The sequence below is a fragment of the Xenia sp. Carnegie-2017 genome, unplaced genomic scaffold (genome assembly GCF_021976095.1).
Source record: "Xenia sp. Carnegie-2017 unplaced genomic scaffold, XeniaSp_v1 HiC_scaffold_14, whole genome shotgun sequence".
Taxonomy (NCBI): domain Eukaryota; kingdom Metazoa; phylum Cnidaria; class Anthozoa; order Malacalcyonacea; family Xeniidae; genus Xenia; species Xenia sp. Carnegie-2017.
The window spans coordinates 7036459-7053940 of record NW_025813447.1 but is presented as its reverse complement, the minus strand read 5'-3'; the positions used below and the strand labels follow the sequence as shown (position 1 = coordinate 7053940).

General features: G+C 36.3%; 2 protein-coding genes and 1 long non-coding RNA gene across 5 annotated transcripts in view; all 3 read left to right on the top strand.

The window, feature by feature from the left end:
* LOC124433846 (exportin-T-like) overlaps positions 1 to 2266 on the top strand; it is a 13151-nt gene extending 10885 nt beyond the window's left edge. Inside the window, exons 33-39 of the mRNA XM_046983644.1 lie at positions 32 to 99; positions 497 to 545; positions 684 to 799; positions 905 to 952; positions 1035 to 1106; positions 1279 to 1335; positions 1583 to 2266. Of these exons, the coding sequence (XP_046839600.1) occupies positions 32 to 99; positions 497 to 545; positions 684 to 799; positions 905 to 952; positions 1035 to 1106; positions 1279 to 1335; positions 1583 to 1609 (437 nt within the window). The 3' untranslated portion in view covers positions 1610 to 2266. The remainder of the gene's footprint in view (positions 1 to 31; positions 100 to 496; positions 546 to 683; positions 800 to 904; positions 953 to 1034; positions 1107 to 1278; positions 1336 to 1582) is intronic.
* Positions 1958 to 17482, top strand: LOC124433847 (serine/threonine-protein kinase TBK1-like). Of its 3 annotated transcripts, XM_046983645.1 has the most exons (27): positions 2278 to 2382; positions 2625 to 2715; positions 2882 to 2991; positions 3688 to 3837; positions 3935 to 4064; positions 5235 to 5325; positions 5420 to 5510; positions 6082 to 6144; positions 6386 to 6480; positions 6571 to 6681; positions 7270 to 7384; positions 7514 to 7578; positions 7825 to 7954; positions 8418 to 8487; positions 8723 to 8790; positions 8862 to 8953; positions 9044 to 9145; positions 9284 to 9342; positions 9425 to 9489; positions 10250 to 10371; positions 10480 to 10559; positions 11192 to 11231; positions 11885 to 11983; positions 16175 to 16271; positions 16455 to 16636; positions 16895 to 16966; positions 17205 to 17482. In XM_046983645.1, exons 3-27 carry the CDS (start codon positions 2887 to 2889, stop codon positions 17263 to 17265), a joined length of 2355 nt encoding a protein of 784 aa, XP_046839601.1. In that variant the 5' UTR covers positions 2278 to 2382; positions 2625 to 2715; positions 2882 to 2886; the 3' UTR covers positions 17266 to 17482. The 3 variants fall into 3 exon arrangements, with proteins under 3 accessions (XP_046839602.1, XP_046839601.1, XP_046839603.1); XM_046983646.1 differs by lacking the exon at positions 2625 to 2715 and having other exon boundaries at positions 1958 to 2382; XM_046983647.1 differs by lacking the exons at positions 2278 to 2382; positions 2625 to 2715; positions 2882 to 2991; positions 3935 to 4064 and having other exon boundaries at positions 3751 to 3837.
* LOC124433849 lies at positions 15142 to 15767 on the top strand. Its single transcript, XR_006944627.1, has 2 exons — positions 15142 to 15197; positions 15614 to 15767. It is a non-coding gene; the product is annotated as an uncharacterized LOC124433849 (long non-coding RNA).

The window sequence follows — 17482 nt, the reverse complement described above, 5'->3', positions numbered from 1 at the left end:
AATTCGACGTTTCTCCTTGTGATCTTTCCAGAACCGCAGAACACTCAGGAGGTTCTCAATACTATAATTCAAGGCGCAGTTGATGCTACGGACCCCGTCGTAAGTTCATTATTTTCTTGCAAATGGAAATTAAGTTATAGTCTTGAGCGTGTGTCCGTGATATTTAAATGATTTTCATTGAACTGAATACTTAGCTGCCAGGCCACCGTCCGTCAATATTTAAGCTAGAATTTAACTAGTCCCAATCTCCACACGCACTCCCAAAAAAATGTTCAAGGTAAAATTTTTCTTAATGCAAGTTTAGGATTGTTTTTTTACTCAAAGATGGCCTTCCACTTTTTATATTTAGCTCAATGATCATTTCCAAAGTAATGCTTCTTGTAAATGAACTTTGATTCTATGTTCTGTTCAAAGTTTTATATGCGATGCAAGAGTCAGTTCATTCCACCCGTCCAGAATAAATTTAAATATATTTATGCAAAATATTCCAATGTAGTGTCAGAAATCTTGTTTCGGAATATTGAAGAAACTCATTGAGATTTGGGGTAAGAAGAATATTACGATATTGAGTGCTCATATGATTGTTTTGTTTTATTTACAATTGTGTTATCTTGTGATTTGTTGCTTTAATATCTAAATTTATATCGATGCTCAAAATTTATCTTATATCCAAATCTCTTCAGACGGCTCCAACGGTCCACTTGCGTTTCAAGACTTCATCACCAATAACATTATCCCATCATGCTTTGTGGCGCCATCCAAACCCGAATTTGATCTGACGGACGCGCAAACCATGCTTGTACGTCTAACGGGATTCGCTGACTTATGTTTTCGTGTTTTACGAAAAATAATGTGTTTTTGATATAAGCTACGGGATATTTTCCATTTTCTGATTTCATTGTAGACACTACAGGAAATTGCTATCGTACAGAAAACCATTCATCAAAAACAGGTACGGTTATATTAAGTCAGCGTTAGTTTTGTGCAAAATCTTGGTGTTTCAACGGCTGCTACAGTGGTTATGTTTCTTTTAGAGTCAACAGTTTGTTCATTTTTTGCAAAGCAAGTACTTACCATCGCTCAATCTTACTTCTGAAATGGCTCAGGTGGGTTGGTTGTTTACTTTATCGTCGTCAAACACATGGCATACAAATCCAGTTGAAAACATTGATCTGAACATATTGACGATCAATTATTGTACATGCGTAGTTGAACTAATACGCGAGGAATGTGTAGTACTCGACCTCATAACGTCTGTATTTTTTTTTATTTTATCAGGAGTATTGTCGACATGTGGAGCAGGACGACGTTAAACAATTTAAAAGTTTCTTAAAGGTAGTATTTCAAATTCAAACATCACTATTTCAAAATAGTAGATTGATGCTGGTATGAAATAGCCAAACTAAAGCGCAATCAGGGTTATTCAACCTTTTTGTGCACCTCTTCTTTTGATCATGGATTTAGAGAACTGACTTATCTTAATATCAGGAACAATTATTTTGATTAGAAGGAAATTTTTATGTGTTCTGCTTCTATGCAATGATCCAAGAAAATTACCATGAAGTTTGTTTCGATTTTTTAGGCGTTTTTTAACAGTTTTAAATCGTGACAGTGGTTCAAGCCAGTTGTCCAATGATCGGTGTGAACTTCAAAATGGATGAGAGTGCTCGATTTTGAACCTTTTTTATTTGAGAGATTTGTCTAACTATTTATAAAATACATGGTTCAGGCTGGTGAATTTCACCCGGCTGTTTGCAAGCTACCATTTGGTGTGTTTTTAAAGCGTTTTCTATGCGTTTCGTAACAGTTTTTTATACATATTTTGCAGTTTAAGCCCTAAGGTGTGTTGATCTATTTCCGAAACGCTTAAGATTTTTCGGCCGAATATCAACTTGTTTTTAAACGTAAAAGAAAATAAGAAATATCGCCTGATGGTACCCTACAAACAGCTTTATGTCTTACTACTATTCCAAATTATGTAGCGAACATGAAGTATGGTACTACTGGGACTTCCCCTGTTATTTTAAACCAAATTACATCACTCTACTGACTTTACCCTGCGATATCATATGCACGTAAAATCAACGCGTTTAACTATTTAAATTCTTAATGCTTGTGTGAACAGCTAAAAAGCTCTGATGCGTTTATGTAAATGTTGTTTTTACGTCTTAAGAATTTGAAATGTGAGAGGAATTCAATATTCAATATATAATACACAATTTGTCTAGAATGTACATTTTAAATAAATACGTAGTCTTTTTTGGTACATGTAACTTCCGGTTATATATGTCTACCAACTCGTCTGTTGTGTTGTAGCTGAAATTTTGTCGAAACCTGGTCATTTTAACGCGAAAGAACTGCTTCATCAGCCATTTTAAAGAGGTGTGTTCAGCTCAGTTGTTTTGCTAAGTCTACAAACCCAGATTATGCTTTGAAATTTCGTATTGAAAAATACATATTGACTTCAATGACTTGTTTACATCTTGACGATATTTAAGTCTTTCGCTTTTTTCAGTGTATCTTTAAATAAAATTGTTTTTCTTGGATAATAGAACATACGAAATGTTTCTTTAAACAGAAGTATCGAAGTTTGTACGTAGAACTAACCTATTTTGAAATTTTAGATTGATTGTCTTTCGAAGGGAATCTTGTACGTAGTGTGAAGTTTAGTTGAGGAAGTTGTTGAAATTTTAAACTTGCATAGCGCCTGTTAGGGTAAGGTGCCATGCTACTGTTTACCATTAATCTTCATTGAAACCGTTCATATTGTTAGCCGTAATGACCTTGAATTTTATGCCAAGATGAGATAATTGTTATACTGAGAAAGTAATTATTATACGATCAGCAACCTCTGTATTTACATTTTATTTATCTCTCATAGGTCAAATGTTTGAAATGATAAATCGTTTTGAAAGCAAAAATTACTTTTGGTATAATAACGTTGAACTTGGTCACGGTGCTACCAGTCGTGTTTTTCGATGTCAGCACAAGGTATGAAATGCAATGGCTTGATCTGTGATCAAATATCTAACGCATACAAATGCAAACAGTTGCTTAGTGGTTTTTTTGCCAACCTTCCAACTCTCTCGGTCTCATCTCACAAACTTACCGTTTAGCCTCGAAATCTTGCACATTTTTGCAATAAGTGCACAAATGATGATCTCAATAAAACAACCTAGAGCTGTATTCAGTCTTATGCTTTCCTCATTTTTTCTTTGTTCGATTAACTTGAATTATAATTTTATGTATAATTACTATAGAGTAACCTTTGATGCTACAATGCATGTTTTTTGTTAAGGTTAGATATGCAAAAAGTAAGCTCTTCAAAACAGAAGATACTGCTGTTGATAATCCTAAAAGAATTTCAACGATTTGACTATATTTGGCATCTGCTCTTACTTCCATTTAGAAAAACTTAAGAACTACTAACTGTTGAAGTTTAAGACTATCCATTACTTTTAGTGTTGATATTTCTTCATTTTTCAAGGGTTATCGGGGGAAATATTTGGGTATAAGGGAATATTGCAGGGTTTGATGACCAAATCTCAAGTTTTGAGCAAGGCATTATTTAAAATCTCAAGGTTCTCAAATTTATGAGGTTGGAAGGTCTGCTTGTGTAAAAACCGGAAAAGAAGTGGAGAAGGCATGCAGGTGTACCTGATTTACTTTTTGATTACAATGCTTTAGGAAACAGGGAAGGACTTTGCTGTCAAAATCTTTAGTACTCATGGGATGAATCGTTATGAATATCAAATGAAGCGAGAACTTGATGTACTCAAGAAATTGATGGATTGCAACCATCCGAATATTGTCAAAGTAATTGCAATTGAGAAGGAGGTAATATTGTGCAACTTATTCCTTCATTGTGTAAAAAAGAGAATCATATGATAAAACCATATTATTTATATGGTTCTACATAGATCTCTTCTTTTAGATCAAGCTCAATGAGCATGCCATAATAATGGAAAATTGTTCTGGCGGAAGTCTTTTTCACATGCTGGAGAAACCTGAAAATTCTTTTGGCTTTGAAGAAAATGATTTCAAACAAGTTGTCTTCGATGTTGGTAAGATTTTGCAATGAAACGTTCGAGGAGGCATTGTGGGGAGTGTATTGAAGAAACGTTATATGAAGTATTCCTTTCTTGATGCATTAATGAACCTGAGGTTGCATTAAACATTCCTACTGAGGTCAAAATAAAGACGTTTAAACACCATGTCATTACTTTAACACTTTACTATCATCACCTGAAGGCTATATAATACAGTGACTGAAGTTCCAGTTCCTATCAAACTCAATGTTCCATTTACATATGTTCCAATCACGCCATAAGCGAAGGAAGGTTTGAGTTTGGGAGGGAGCTGAATCTTTGTGGTAATGAAGGTTTGAATGCACGAAGGGCCCAACTATGAGAGTGGAGGCGTTAAAGTGCTTCCCATCAAAAAGTTTTTGTACCGTCTTGAAACTTATAGTTATTGGGCAATGCCAACTGTACAATATCGCAATGCTCCTTCTAGCCCTTCAGAAACGGCAATAAAACTTTTAATCATTTGACTTTTCATTCTCAATCAGAATGCTTCAACAACAAGAGCCGTAACTTATATACTTACGTTTACATTAAAAGACCTAAAGATTTTTTCCATTGATCATCGTAGTCGTAGTTATCAAGCAAAAGAGAATTCTCAAGTAATCACGAAAACGTGTAAACTTTTGGTTTTTATGGGGGTGAGGGCTCACCCCCCAACTTTACGTTCATACAAAGTTGTAAGGACTTCAGCCCCAACCCCCTCCCCCTGGTTCCGGCACCACGCTCAGTTTCAGTCCTCTTCTTCACAGTTCACATTGCTCTAACTTTAGTTTGAATCCTCTCCACGTTAAATCTTTAGAGTTATTGCTCACTTCAAACTAAGTTTTATTTTGCTATCCACTACTCCGTTAACTATAGTTCTAGACAACTTTTCATCTTCCTTTTCACTTCAGCACATGCCACACTTTTTTCTCCATAATTCATTTTAACCTGAGTCGACAAAAAGCATCGAAATGTCGTCTCCGGAAGATGGGAGAAAGTTCCTAAGTACTGAGCCTCCGACTCAGCTCTGGCACAACTTGGACCTCCGGTGACCCCTAGATATATAGTATAAATTTATGGTGTTTTATATCTATTTAATGCGTTTGAAGCATTCTAATCCTATTACAATTGAGTTCGTCTTTTTAAAATAATGTATTTCTGTCTTAGTGTCAGGAATGAAATACCTTACGGAGCAAGGACTGATTCATCGCGATATAAAACCTGGAAATATTTTGAGATATATCAAAGACGATGGCAGGTGATCATAATTATTTACTTCCTTCTTGTCATTTCAACATCTCCACTCAAAGTATGGCAATAAAACTCAAACTTTTGCGTATTTCTCTTCGCAGTTCCATTTACAAATTGACTGATTTCGGCGCTGCGAGAGAACTGGGACCTGACGAACTATTCACATCAGTTTACGGCACGGAAGAATACTTGGTATTGAAATTTTATTAAAATTGTCTTTGCCGTTAATGTTTACGTATCGGTTCAGTATACTTTACTTAGTATCAAAAACTTTGTGTCTGAGACTTTTCCGTTATTCGATTTATAGGATCTTTAAATTTTAATATTCAATCTGATTCATGATCCTGCAGTATCTTAAGGGATTCCGGTCGGGGGTTGTAAGCTCTTACAGTATCATTTCTTAGTATCCAAAAATTTCAGCTTCTGACAGCTGTAGTAAGATCAGCTTAAAAAGACAAATTAATTTCAATTCCGTCTCCAGAAGAAAGTGTTGTTGAAATTATTTAGGTTTCTAAATGTTCCGAGATTTTATTCCCGGTTTCTGTTAGTTAGGATCCTGAATGCAAGATTGTATTTAGATTCTGGACATTTCAGGATTATGACAGGATACAAACAGCTTAGGATTTAAAATTTCCCTAGAAAATTAAACAGATATCTTAAGAATCTTAAAAAGTTTCCTTTCGTCCATTAGGATCCTGCGGGAACCTACTTTATGGTCAGCTCTTTTTTGTTTGGGTTTGTTTTCAATACAATATTTTTTTAGCATCCTGACGTTTACGAAAGAGGAGTTCTTAAAAGACAGGCCCCTAAACAATTTGGAGCTAATGTAAGACAAAATATTTTCTGTTTTTTTTTTCATGCAAGGAAGAAAGAGAGTGTTTGTTGAGAGTCAATGCATGCAATTATTATTGTAATATTTATACAATCTAAACATAGCTACTATGAGAAAATAAATTGGAATGACGAGTCCATTTGTTTTTGTCGCTAATGTAGTTCAGGAATTTTAGACTACATTAGACTAGATTCTAAGAATTTTAGACTACACTTACACTGTAATCTTTATCCAGATTGATCTTTGGAGTCTTGGTGTTACTTTCTTTCATGTTGCCACGGGTAAACTGCCTTTCAGACCTTATCAGGGTCGTGTGAACCGACTGGCGATGTGAGGGAAATTATATTCACAAACTGATCTTAATTGCTGCTTCTTGTTGAGCTGTTGTTTGCTCAGTGGTCATTTCTGCTTTTTCTACAGGTATGATATCTTGACTAAGAAAAAACCCGGAATTATTTCGGGAATTCAAAAAGACAATAATGGTCCTGTTGAGTGGAGCGATAGACTGCCAGAACACACAAGACTTTCTCAGTAAGTCATCTAATTTTTGTATACGGCAAACCGTGAAATGCTTCAGTTGTTTTGGTGTAATGGTGATGTGCAGTTTTATTTTTTTGAATGGGGGTCACCCATAAACTTACCGAGTTCAGGAAAGCATGGCATGAGCTGTGTATTTTTTCCAGCTGAACCACAATATTTCAATTTGCGTTGATAAAATGATGCCTGAAAAACTTTCCTTTCTTTTACATTTTCCACGCACGAAGATCAATTAACGACGTGTTTTTGTACCTTTTTGACGATATTAACCATTGAAATATAAATAATTGTCAAGATTTTTGGCAATTTTTTTCTCCAACAAGTTCAAACAAGAGCGCAAAATAAAAAGCTCTATGCTCTGTCATAGCAGCGAAACCTGTGCAAATTTTACTCCAGCACTTTTATGTATTTATTTACTGGAAAAATAACAAATGAAATAAATTTACATGTAGTTGTAAATATTGCAGATTTAAAACAGAGATTTAATGATTTTGAAGATTTGCTAAAAAATGTTCGTCGCATAGCAACTGAGGAGGCTCTCTTTTAAAGTCATGTTTATACTTTTCACAAATTTATTGCCAGAGGCCTGAAGGAGATTCTTGTGAAAATTCTGGCCCGACTTCTCGAAGCGGACGTGGAAAAAGGAATGAAATTCAATGAACTTTTTGATGCTGTTGAGAATATCAAAGCAATGAAGGTATTTACCAAAAAGTTTTTCATTGAAACATTGTTGTTTTGTTTTTTGTAGTTTTTGAGCGCTGTTTTTTTAGTATTGTGCTTTGTACAGAAACACGAAGACTTTAGCTTTCACCAATCATTTGTTTAGGTAATCCACGTATACAGCCTGCATTCAGGAACATTTTATACTATTTACGCGAATCCCAATGACAAGTAAGTTGCTCTCCAGACTTTTGACTTTTTCAGTCTCGTTCACGATACGAAAATGTAATTAGTATCTTAGAAAATGAGGACTTTATCCCATTAACGAATCCATTTGTTTGGCTGTGAAAGGGTTCTTCATACGAGTGAAGTTCATCCTGGTTTAGCGTATTTTTCATGCGTGGAAAGCATTGACCTTTTTAGAAATATTTTTATTTGCTCTCATTGCAATGTTTCACCTACTATATCCCTTCGTAGCTTTGCTCGTTTTCAAGAGCTTGTGGCAATCCAGACAGGAGTTGGCGCTCGTCAACAGGACTTGTTTTTCAATAATGACGTTTTCAAACCTTCTCCAATGGAAACCGTGTCTTCTTATCCGCAGACAAAAGTACGAATGAAAAGTTTCCTAAATCAATTGAACGAAATTTATGGTGCTCTGCCCTGTCTCGGAGACTTAAGCCTGTATTTTGAACGTTCGCTCACACTTACACTCAACGAGTGCAACACAAAAATCTCGCTCCCACTCAATCAACGGCAAATTCATTCCTTCAATGATGGCAAGACTATCGCTTAAATATTTCAAATCAAGCGATCAGTGTAGTGAAAATGCCGTCTTTCAATGGTTATGAGGTGTATGTGAATCGCTCCACTCTTTGAGTTTATATGTTTGAATGAGCTTTTAGAATACATGCTATGGCGTGCAAGAGTAAGAAATGAGAACAATGCTTGATTTACGAAAGGGAGTCTTTCTAGGTTTAATTTTCCATTGCAATGAATTTCAGGGCAAGCGTTGTGATCTATGTAAATGTATTCAATCAAAATTTTCTAAAATTAACTTTTTACGTCCACAGGTAAATCAACCTGTTCTTGTTCTTGGCGGCAATATGGTACCCTCAGAAAAACTGTTCACTCAACTTGATCGTGAGTATACTACTAGCCGTTCATTAATTATAATATGAAACTGCATCGCTATTAATATGGATGATATCTAGCTCTGTCAAAGAATTTTCTCCAGCATGTCAACTTTGTAAATGTGGAGTTGTCACTTGCGTGTTCAAGTTATCGCGAGATGTTTGTTTCTCTTAAGCCCACGAATAACTTACATGCCAAGCGTGAACTTCTTCTAAATCATATCTTTATTTATACTCTACACCAGTGAAGACGACAAAGTTTACTAAGCCTTTTACTTTGAATGAATTGCAACAAGATCATGCTGTCAGCAAGGTATTAATCGTTGAAAAGCTAATGGTTTTTAGCTCGTATGAGGCTCTTCTTTATCATCTATTTCATTTAAGGTTACAGCAAAGAGCATCTATCGCTGTTTGTACGACGTTAAGAATCTTGAGCTGTCGACGGAACTGATGTTGGCCGCTGCCGATAATGTCGTGTGAGATGATATACTTGACGAGATAAATTGTTTCCATATCCATGTTGAATTTTCAAGGCCATTTACGTTTGTTATGAACTGTGTTTGCAGTATGTTACTGAGAAGAAAGGCAAAGAAGTATTTGGATAGTGCCAAAGCAATCGAGAATCATTGCCAGTGTATTGTGATGAAACATAAAACACTTCTCAACGGGTGAGAAAAAACATCATATGAGAATTTGTCGCTCACAGGCAGATGTGTTTTGACGTGTAGTTTTTTAAATGGTTGTGGGAAATATCTTGGTATTTGGCTCTAAAATAATTTCATTTCTATTTTGTGCTTCGATGAAAGTTGCGATTTTGAAGTGGAAGTCTTGCAGACATTGGGTGATGATAAAGATATACCTGAAAGTGCGTTTGATGTTGCTGGTGTTTGGCTTCTTTTTCGAATGAAATTTTCCCTTTTTAATCAGTTTTTTCTGTCGTTTTTTAGAAATTGTAAACGAGTTAAAGATTTTAACGAAGGAGACGGAAAGTTTCAAAACAAAAATGGAAGCGGTAATATGAAATTGTAGCTTCTTGTTCGGACAACGTAATAAAGTCCAATATTTTTGCACTTTATGGTATATGCAACACGACGGTGTTTTCATCGCTTTATTAAGAAATGAGAACATTGTTAAGCAGAAGCTCTTTTTCAAAACGAGCTCTCTGCAGTAGGGGTCAGAGCCCTACTTCACAAAGAGTTGGGACACCGGAAGTAAAATCGCGTCCGCCAAAAGCCAGCAAATATAGAGCATTAAATGGTGAAAAGACAAATTTTCTGTTGTCTTTTCTTATTTATGAATAGACAGCGATCACTAACTTTGGAATTCACGTGTTTATAGATGTCATAATAATAGAAAAGCATTTATTTCTTGCAATAGGTGTAATTTATACGCCTTTAATACTGTTTTTGCCACAAGGAAGCGCGTAGATTTCTAATCATTGTAAAAAAAAATTTATAATTTATCTCCTATCAAAAAGATGGTTATAATTCGCGCTTTTGGACAAAAATGGCGGCTAGTTATCCATGTGACCATATTTACCCAATCACCATGATAATGATGCGAAATGCAAAGAACAATACGTGTCCCAAATCTTCCAAATACAGGGCTCTATTGATTCAACCACTAAATGACTTGCAATACCATAATGCATTTGGGCCTTGACGCTGTAAAAAAGAGAAGTTTTGTTTTGCTCTATGACTGTCGTATTTATGGCGTTACCGTGGAACATTTTATCTCGCACATCCACGTTGATTCGTATATTCTCTTTTTAGCTTCAAATGCAAATGGCTGAACCATTGAAGCTGTTACAAACGACCGCGCAATCTCTTCTGCTAGAAAACGAACTGACGAAGCTATGGGAGAACATGAACAATGTCGGCGAGGCTAAAAATTAGTGAGTAAACTGTTGATATAGATTTGTTTGATCTTGGTCATGAGAATGCCTGTTCACTCTCTCAGATGAAAAAACAGTGCTATTAATGATTCTTCGTTGTCAATGTAGTACGAAGATCGTCGAGACGTACGCCCTAAAGGTTGAGAAAATCGTGTATAGTTTTGGTTGTCGTTCTCAAAGAAAACATCGTAAGTGAATACATATAATGATGTTAAAGGCATCGAGACATGGGTTCGATTATTTCATCCGATTGGTAAATGAGAGAGGAGCAGCAAAACTAAGATTTTTGTCATCAGTATATGCGCTGAGAAATGTTTACGCTAGTTAAAATTGTTTTTATCGCATCGAATCTTTGGTACTTTTGAGTTACAAAATATCTCTCTGATACAATGGGTAAGTACTTCAAAAGCAAACGAAACAAGTGCGCAAATCTGTTTTGGAAAGGGGGTGAGTATCTCAAGGTCTGTTAGTAGTATCCGTATGCTTTACAGTCTGTACTCCATTTATTTACTGAAAGGTGCGGGGCTCATCCCCTCCTCCCCCTCCCTTGGATTTGAGGCCTGAAAATGAAATTTGATTTCATAGTGATAAAGTTACTGCGCATAAAACCACAATTGCAATATAATCGTCGGCCAAATCTTATCCATGTTTGTATAAATTGACAATGTCTTAAAAATGCGTAAAAGATGCACCGTAGCCTATTTCAATGGCTATCCGTCATTCGGTTACTTGATCATGAGCAAAAACTTGTGGCCTAAAGTTTTTTAGAACGTAGAAACTACGTTTATAATATACTTTACTATGTTTAAATCTTCCGTAGAATGTGTACAAAGCGACTTAGAAGATCATAAATTTGAAAGGTAAACTGCGCTGGTTTGACGAAACATTATGACGAATAGCATTTATGCAAATTTATTCATTTCAAATCACCAAAACTTGTCGCAAAGTTTTTTATGTTTGTCCAATGTTTCGATCAAATTGCTTACTGAAAAAATAACTTTCCCTTAAACAATGTAAATAAGCTGTTTCAAAAGAAAATAAGAACCAGTGAAAAGTTAAATGCATTATTGTACGTTATCCTATGTGTAGCTAGGTACGTACCTTGCAGTACTTTTCAATTTTCACTCATTCAATTCATGTGTTTATTCACGTGGTTGTTTTTTTGTCCATTACAAAACTTTGTTAAATTTAAATTTAACAAAACGTTCTGTCGAATGTTAGTTGAACTATACGGCCAACTGCATTAGGCGACAGTAAATATATTTTGAAGAAAACAAATTTAGATTAAGTGGATATGTTAGTGCACTAGTGTTCATAGTGTTTGATCTAGGCACATATAGGTACATATTGGTACATAAACTTTTCAGTTCATTGTATTCATGCAAGTGATAATACATTTTTTGGCGTTATACATCCCCCCTCCCCCCCCCGAATAAAATGCAGTTAGACGAAGAAGAAGGATTATCTAAAACAAAAATTTCTAACTTTTTTGTCGTTCCTCTCCATGTTGCAGATTGCGTCTTCTGGAATATTTCGAAAAAGCCAAAGAAGTGTTGGAGGATTGTCAACTGAGGCGACAAACTGTGCACGACAACTTTAAGAAATGGCTAGAGTAAGTACACGAAGAAGGTCGACACGAATTTTTGTGTACGATATTGCACGACAACTTTAAGAAATGGCTAGAGTAAGTACACGAAGAAGGTCGACACGATTTTTGTGTACGATATTGCACGACAACTTTAAGAAATGGCTAGAGTAAGTACACGAAGAAGGTCGACACGATTTTTGTGTACGATATTGCACGACAACTTTAAGAAATGGCTAGAGTAAGTACACGAAGAAGGTCGACACGAATTTTTGTGTACGATATTGCACGACAACTTTAAGAAATGGCTAGAGTAAGTTCACGAAGAAGGTCGACACGATTTTTGTGTACGATATTGCACGACAACTTTAAGAAATGGCTAGAGTAAGTACACGAAGAAGGTCGACACGAATTTTGTGTACGATATTGCACGACAACTTTAAGAAATGGCTAGAGTAAGTACACGAAGAAGGTCGACACGAATTTTTGTGTACGATATTGCACGACAACTTAAGAAATGGCTAGAGTAAGTTCACGAAGAAGGTCGACACGATTTTTGTGTACGATATTGCACGACAACTTTAAGAAATGGCTAGAGTAAGTACACGAAGAAGGTCGACACGAATTTTGTGTACGATATTGCACGACAACTTTAAGAAATGGCTAGAGTAAGTTCACGAAGAAGGTCGACACGATTTTTGTGTACGATATTGCACGACAACTTTAAGAAATGGCTAGAGTAAGTACACGAAGAAGGTCGACACGAATTTTGTGTACGATATTGCACGACAACTTTAAGAAATGGCTAGAGTAAGTACACGAAGAAGGTCGACACGATTTTTGTGTACGATATTGCACGACAACTTTAAGAAATGGCTAGAGTAAGTTCACGAAGAAGGTCGACACGATTTTTGTGTACGATATTGCACGACAACTTTAAGAAATGGCTAGAGTAAGTACACGAAGAAGGTCGACACGATTTTTGTGTACGATATTGCACGACAACTTTAAGAAATGGCTAGAGTAAGTACACGAAGAAGGTCGACACGAATTTTTGTGTACGATATTGCACGACAACTTTAAGAAATGGCTAGAGTAAGTTCACGAAGAAGGTCGACACGATTTTTGTGTACGATATTGCACGACAACTTTAAGAAATGGCTAGAGTAAGTACACGAAGAAGGTCGACACGAATTTTGTGTACGATATTGCACGACAACTTTAAGAAATGGCTAGAGTAAGTACACGAAGAAGGTCGACACGATTTTTGTGTACGATATTGCACGACAACTTTAAGAAATGGCTAGAGTAAGTTCACGAAGAAGGTCGACACGATTTTTGTGTACGATATTGCACGACAACTTTAAGAAATGGCTAGAGTAAGTTCACGAAGAAGGTCGACACGATTTTTGTGTACGATATTGCACGACAACTTTAAGAAATGGCTAGAGTAAGTTCACGAAGAAGGTCGACACGAATTTTGTGTACGATATTGCACGACAACTTTAAGAAATGGCTAGAGTAAGTTCACGAAGAAGGTCGACACGATTTTTGTGTACGATATTGCACGACAACTTTAAGAAATGGCTAGAGTAAGTTCACGAAGAAGGTCGACACGATTTTTGTGTACGATATTGCACGACAACTTTAAGAAATGGCTAGAGTAAGTTCACGAAGAAGGTCGACACGATTTTTGTGTACGATATTGCACGACAACTTTAAGAAATGGCTAGAGTAAGTACACGAAGAAGGTCGACACGAATTTTTGTGTACGATATTGCACGACAACTTTAAGAAATGGCTAGAGTAAGTTCACGAAGAAGGTCGACACGATTTTTGTGTACGATATTGCACGACAACTTTAAGAAATGGCTAGAGTAAGTACACGAAGAAGGTCGACACGAATTTTTGTGTACGATATTGCACGACAACTTTAAGAAATGGCTAGAGTACACACGAAGAAGGTCGACACGATTTTTGTGTACGATATTGCACGACAACTTTAAGAAATGGCTAGAGTAAGTTCACGAAGAAGGTCGACACGATTTTTGTGTACGATATTGCACGACAACTTTAAGAAATGGCTAGAGTAAGTTCACGAAGAAGGTCGACACGATTTTTGTGTACGATATTGCACGACAACTTTAAGAAATGGCTAGAGTAAGTTCACGAAGAAGGTCGACACGAATTTTGTGTACGATATTGCACGACAACTTTAAGAAATGGCTAGAGTAAGTTCACGAAGAAGGTCGACACGATTTTTGTGTACGATATTGCACGACAACTTTAAGAAATGGCTAGAGTAAGTACACGAAGAAGGTCGACACGAATTTTGTGTACGATATTGCACGACAACTTTAAGAAATGGCTAGAGTAAGTACACGAAGAAGGTCGACACGAATTTTTGTGTACGATATTGCACGACAACTTAAGAAATGGCTAGAGTAAGTTCACGAAGAAGGTCGACACGATTTTTTGTGTACGATATTGCACGACAACTTTAAGAAATGGCTAGAGTAAGTACACGAAGAAGGTCGACACGAATTTTTGTGTACGATATTGCACGACAACTTTAAGAAATGGCTAGAGTAAGTTCACGAAGAAGGTCGACACGATTTTTGTGTACGATATTGCACGACAACTTTAAGAAATGGCTAGAGTAAGTTCACGAAGAAGGTCGACACGATTTTTGTGTACGATATTGCACGACAACTTTAAGAAATGGCTAGAGTAAGTTCACGAAGAAGGTCGACACGATTTTTGTGTACGATATTGCACGACAACTTTAAGAAATGGCTAGAGTAAGTACACGAAGAAGGTCGACACGATTTTTGTGTACGATATTGCACGACAACTTTAAGAAATGGCTAGAGTAAGTTCACGAAGAAGGTCGACACGATTTTTGTGTACGATATTGCACGACAACTTTAAGAAATGGCTAGAGTAAGTACACGAAGAAGGTCGACACGAATTTTGTGTACGATATTGCACGACAACTTTAAGAAATGGCTAGAGTAAGTTCACGAAGAAGGTCGACACGAATTTTGTGTACGATATTGCACGACAACTTTAAGAAATGGCTAGAGTAAGTTCACGAAGAAGGTCGACACGATTTTTGTGTACGATATTGCACGACAACTTTAAGAAATGGCTAGAGGTACACGAAGAAGGTCGACACGATTTTTGTGTACGATATTGCACGACAACTTTAAGAAATGGCTAGAGTAAGTTCACGAAGAAGGTCGACACGACGATATTGCACGACAACTTTAAGAAATGGCTAGAGTAAGTACACGAAGAAGGTCGACACGAATTTTGTGTACGATATTGCACGACAACTTTAAGAAATGGCTAGAGTAAGTTCACGAAGAAGGTCGACACGAATTTTGTGTACGATATTGCACGACAACTTTAAGAAATGGCTAGAGTAAGTTCACGAAGAAGGTCGACACGATTTTTGTGTACGATATTGCACGACAACTTTAAGAAATGGCTAGAGTAAGTTCACGAAGAAGGTCGACACGATTTTTGTGTACGATATTGCACGACAACTTTAAGAAATGGCTAGAGTAAGTACACGAAGAAGGTCGACACGATTTTTGTGTACGATATTGCACGACAACTTTAAGAAATGGCTAGAGTAAGTTCACGAAGAAGGTCGACACGATTTTTTGTGTACGATATTGCACGACAACTTTAAGAAATGGCTAGAGTAAGTACACGAAGAAGGTCGACACGAATTTTTGTGTACGATATTGCACGACAACTTTAAGAAATGGCTAGAGTAAGTACACGAAGAAGGTCGACACGATTTTTGTGTACGATATTGCACGACAACTTTAAGAAATGGCTAGAGTAAGTTCACGAAGAAGGTCGACACGATTTTTTGTGTACGATATTGCACGACAACTTTAAGAAATGGCTAGAGTAAGTACACGAAGAAGGTCGACACGAATTTTTGTGTACGATATTGCACGACAACTTTAAGAAATGGCTAGAGTAAGTTCACGAAGAAGGTCGACACGAATTTTTGTGTACGATATTGCACGACAACTTTAAGAAATGGCTAGAGTAAGTTCACGAAGAAGGTCGACACGAATTTTTGTGTACGATATTTCGAATCTGCATGAGAAGATTACGTGATTTTTTTGATTTCTGAAAAAACGAACGTTTAAAGCACACGTTTAAACCTTGATCTTTTTCACCTGTTATATGTAGAACTGTTTTTGATCGCCGAAGTAACCTGAAAAAAAGGCGAGAAGAGTTGGAATCCTTCGCCGACATGTTTTCTGCTCTTTCTGTTAGCGAAGAACAGGTTTGCCATTCAATGATATAGCTAAAGGTGTTTTTTCTAAAGGCCTTTAATGATACAACTTTGACATGCCGGTTTATCTTAATATGCACTTCGAAATGGAGTATGAAAATGTTAGATGTAGGGTAGCCTGTCTTGCAGACCATAGTATGCAGGCGGTGATTTTGTTTTAATTATTTCTTATAGTGGCGGGCCAATCACATGACTAGGATGAAAAACATCTTGAGCGAGGTTCGTTCCCAGGTTCGTCGTGCAATCAGCGTGCAAAGCAATTCATCTGACCAGCAGTATGTCGACAAAGACGATTTGCCGAACGGACGAAAGGGGGCGGAAATCAGATCTGTTTTCATTGAGGACATAAATGAACAGTAAGAATTTAATTTGTGCGTTTGATTTGTACGGTTTACGACTTGTCATCGACATGTTTTTACTTATTAACGGTCTATATGATTCACACTGGAGGCCCTTACAGAACTAGTGATTACTCCAGAAAACACAAAGTTGTTTAAATTTTAACAATTGTTGCAGGATTCAGTTAATAAATCATTGGGGCATATATTTTTTCATTTGTTCCAAAAGGACATAAAATCGGTTACAAACAATTTGCCTAAACTTTCTATTTATAGATTGCTTCAACTATCAACGGAGACACACGAAGCTAAAAAACAATTGCAACAAGGAACGGAGACTTTTCAAAAGTAAGAACGTATTGGATATTGAAGGGCGTACACAATGAGAATTTTCTGAAATATGGAATCTACAATGTTTGGAAAACGTCTTGTGTGGAAACTCCTAACTACAATTGCAAAATTGCTATGTTGAAGTATTTTTGAAATGATTTGTTTTAACATACGAAACTATTGACCCTCACTGTTGGAAGTTTTTAAAAATATTTGTAAACTTCGTCTGCAGTAATGACTGTACGCATTTATTTAGATTTGTCCAAGATCTTTTGGATGAGCTTGGCAAGAAGAAGAAAGAAGCGGACGACTTGTGAAGATTTGATGTAACACAGCGATGAGTAAAACATGAAAATATTGTCTATATATTGTACAATGAAATAATAATTTTTGTTCAGTTAAATGTTACGTGTGGATAGAGAAACAATTAGGTTGTTTTCGGACCATCTTTGTTCGAAGTTTGTGATTTGACGTGTATAATATACATATGGTTTTAATAGTTATCATCAATTAAATCAAATTTTTAACATTTTA

Coding starts and splice junctions, on each gene's coding strand:
- LOC124433847 (XM_046983646.1), top strand. CDS start 2,887: ATGTTTGAAATGATAAATCGTTTTGAAAGCAAAAATTACTTTTGGTAT. Junction 6,682..7,269: donor GAACACACAAGACTTTCTCA/GTAAGTCATCTA, acceptor ATTTATTGCCAG/AGGCCTGAAGGAGATTCTTG. Junction 9,343..9,424: donor TGATAAAGATATACCTGAAA/GTGCGTTTGATG, acceptor GTCGTTTTTTAG/AAATTGTAAACGAGTTAAAG.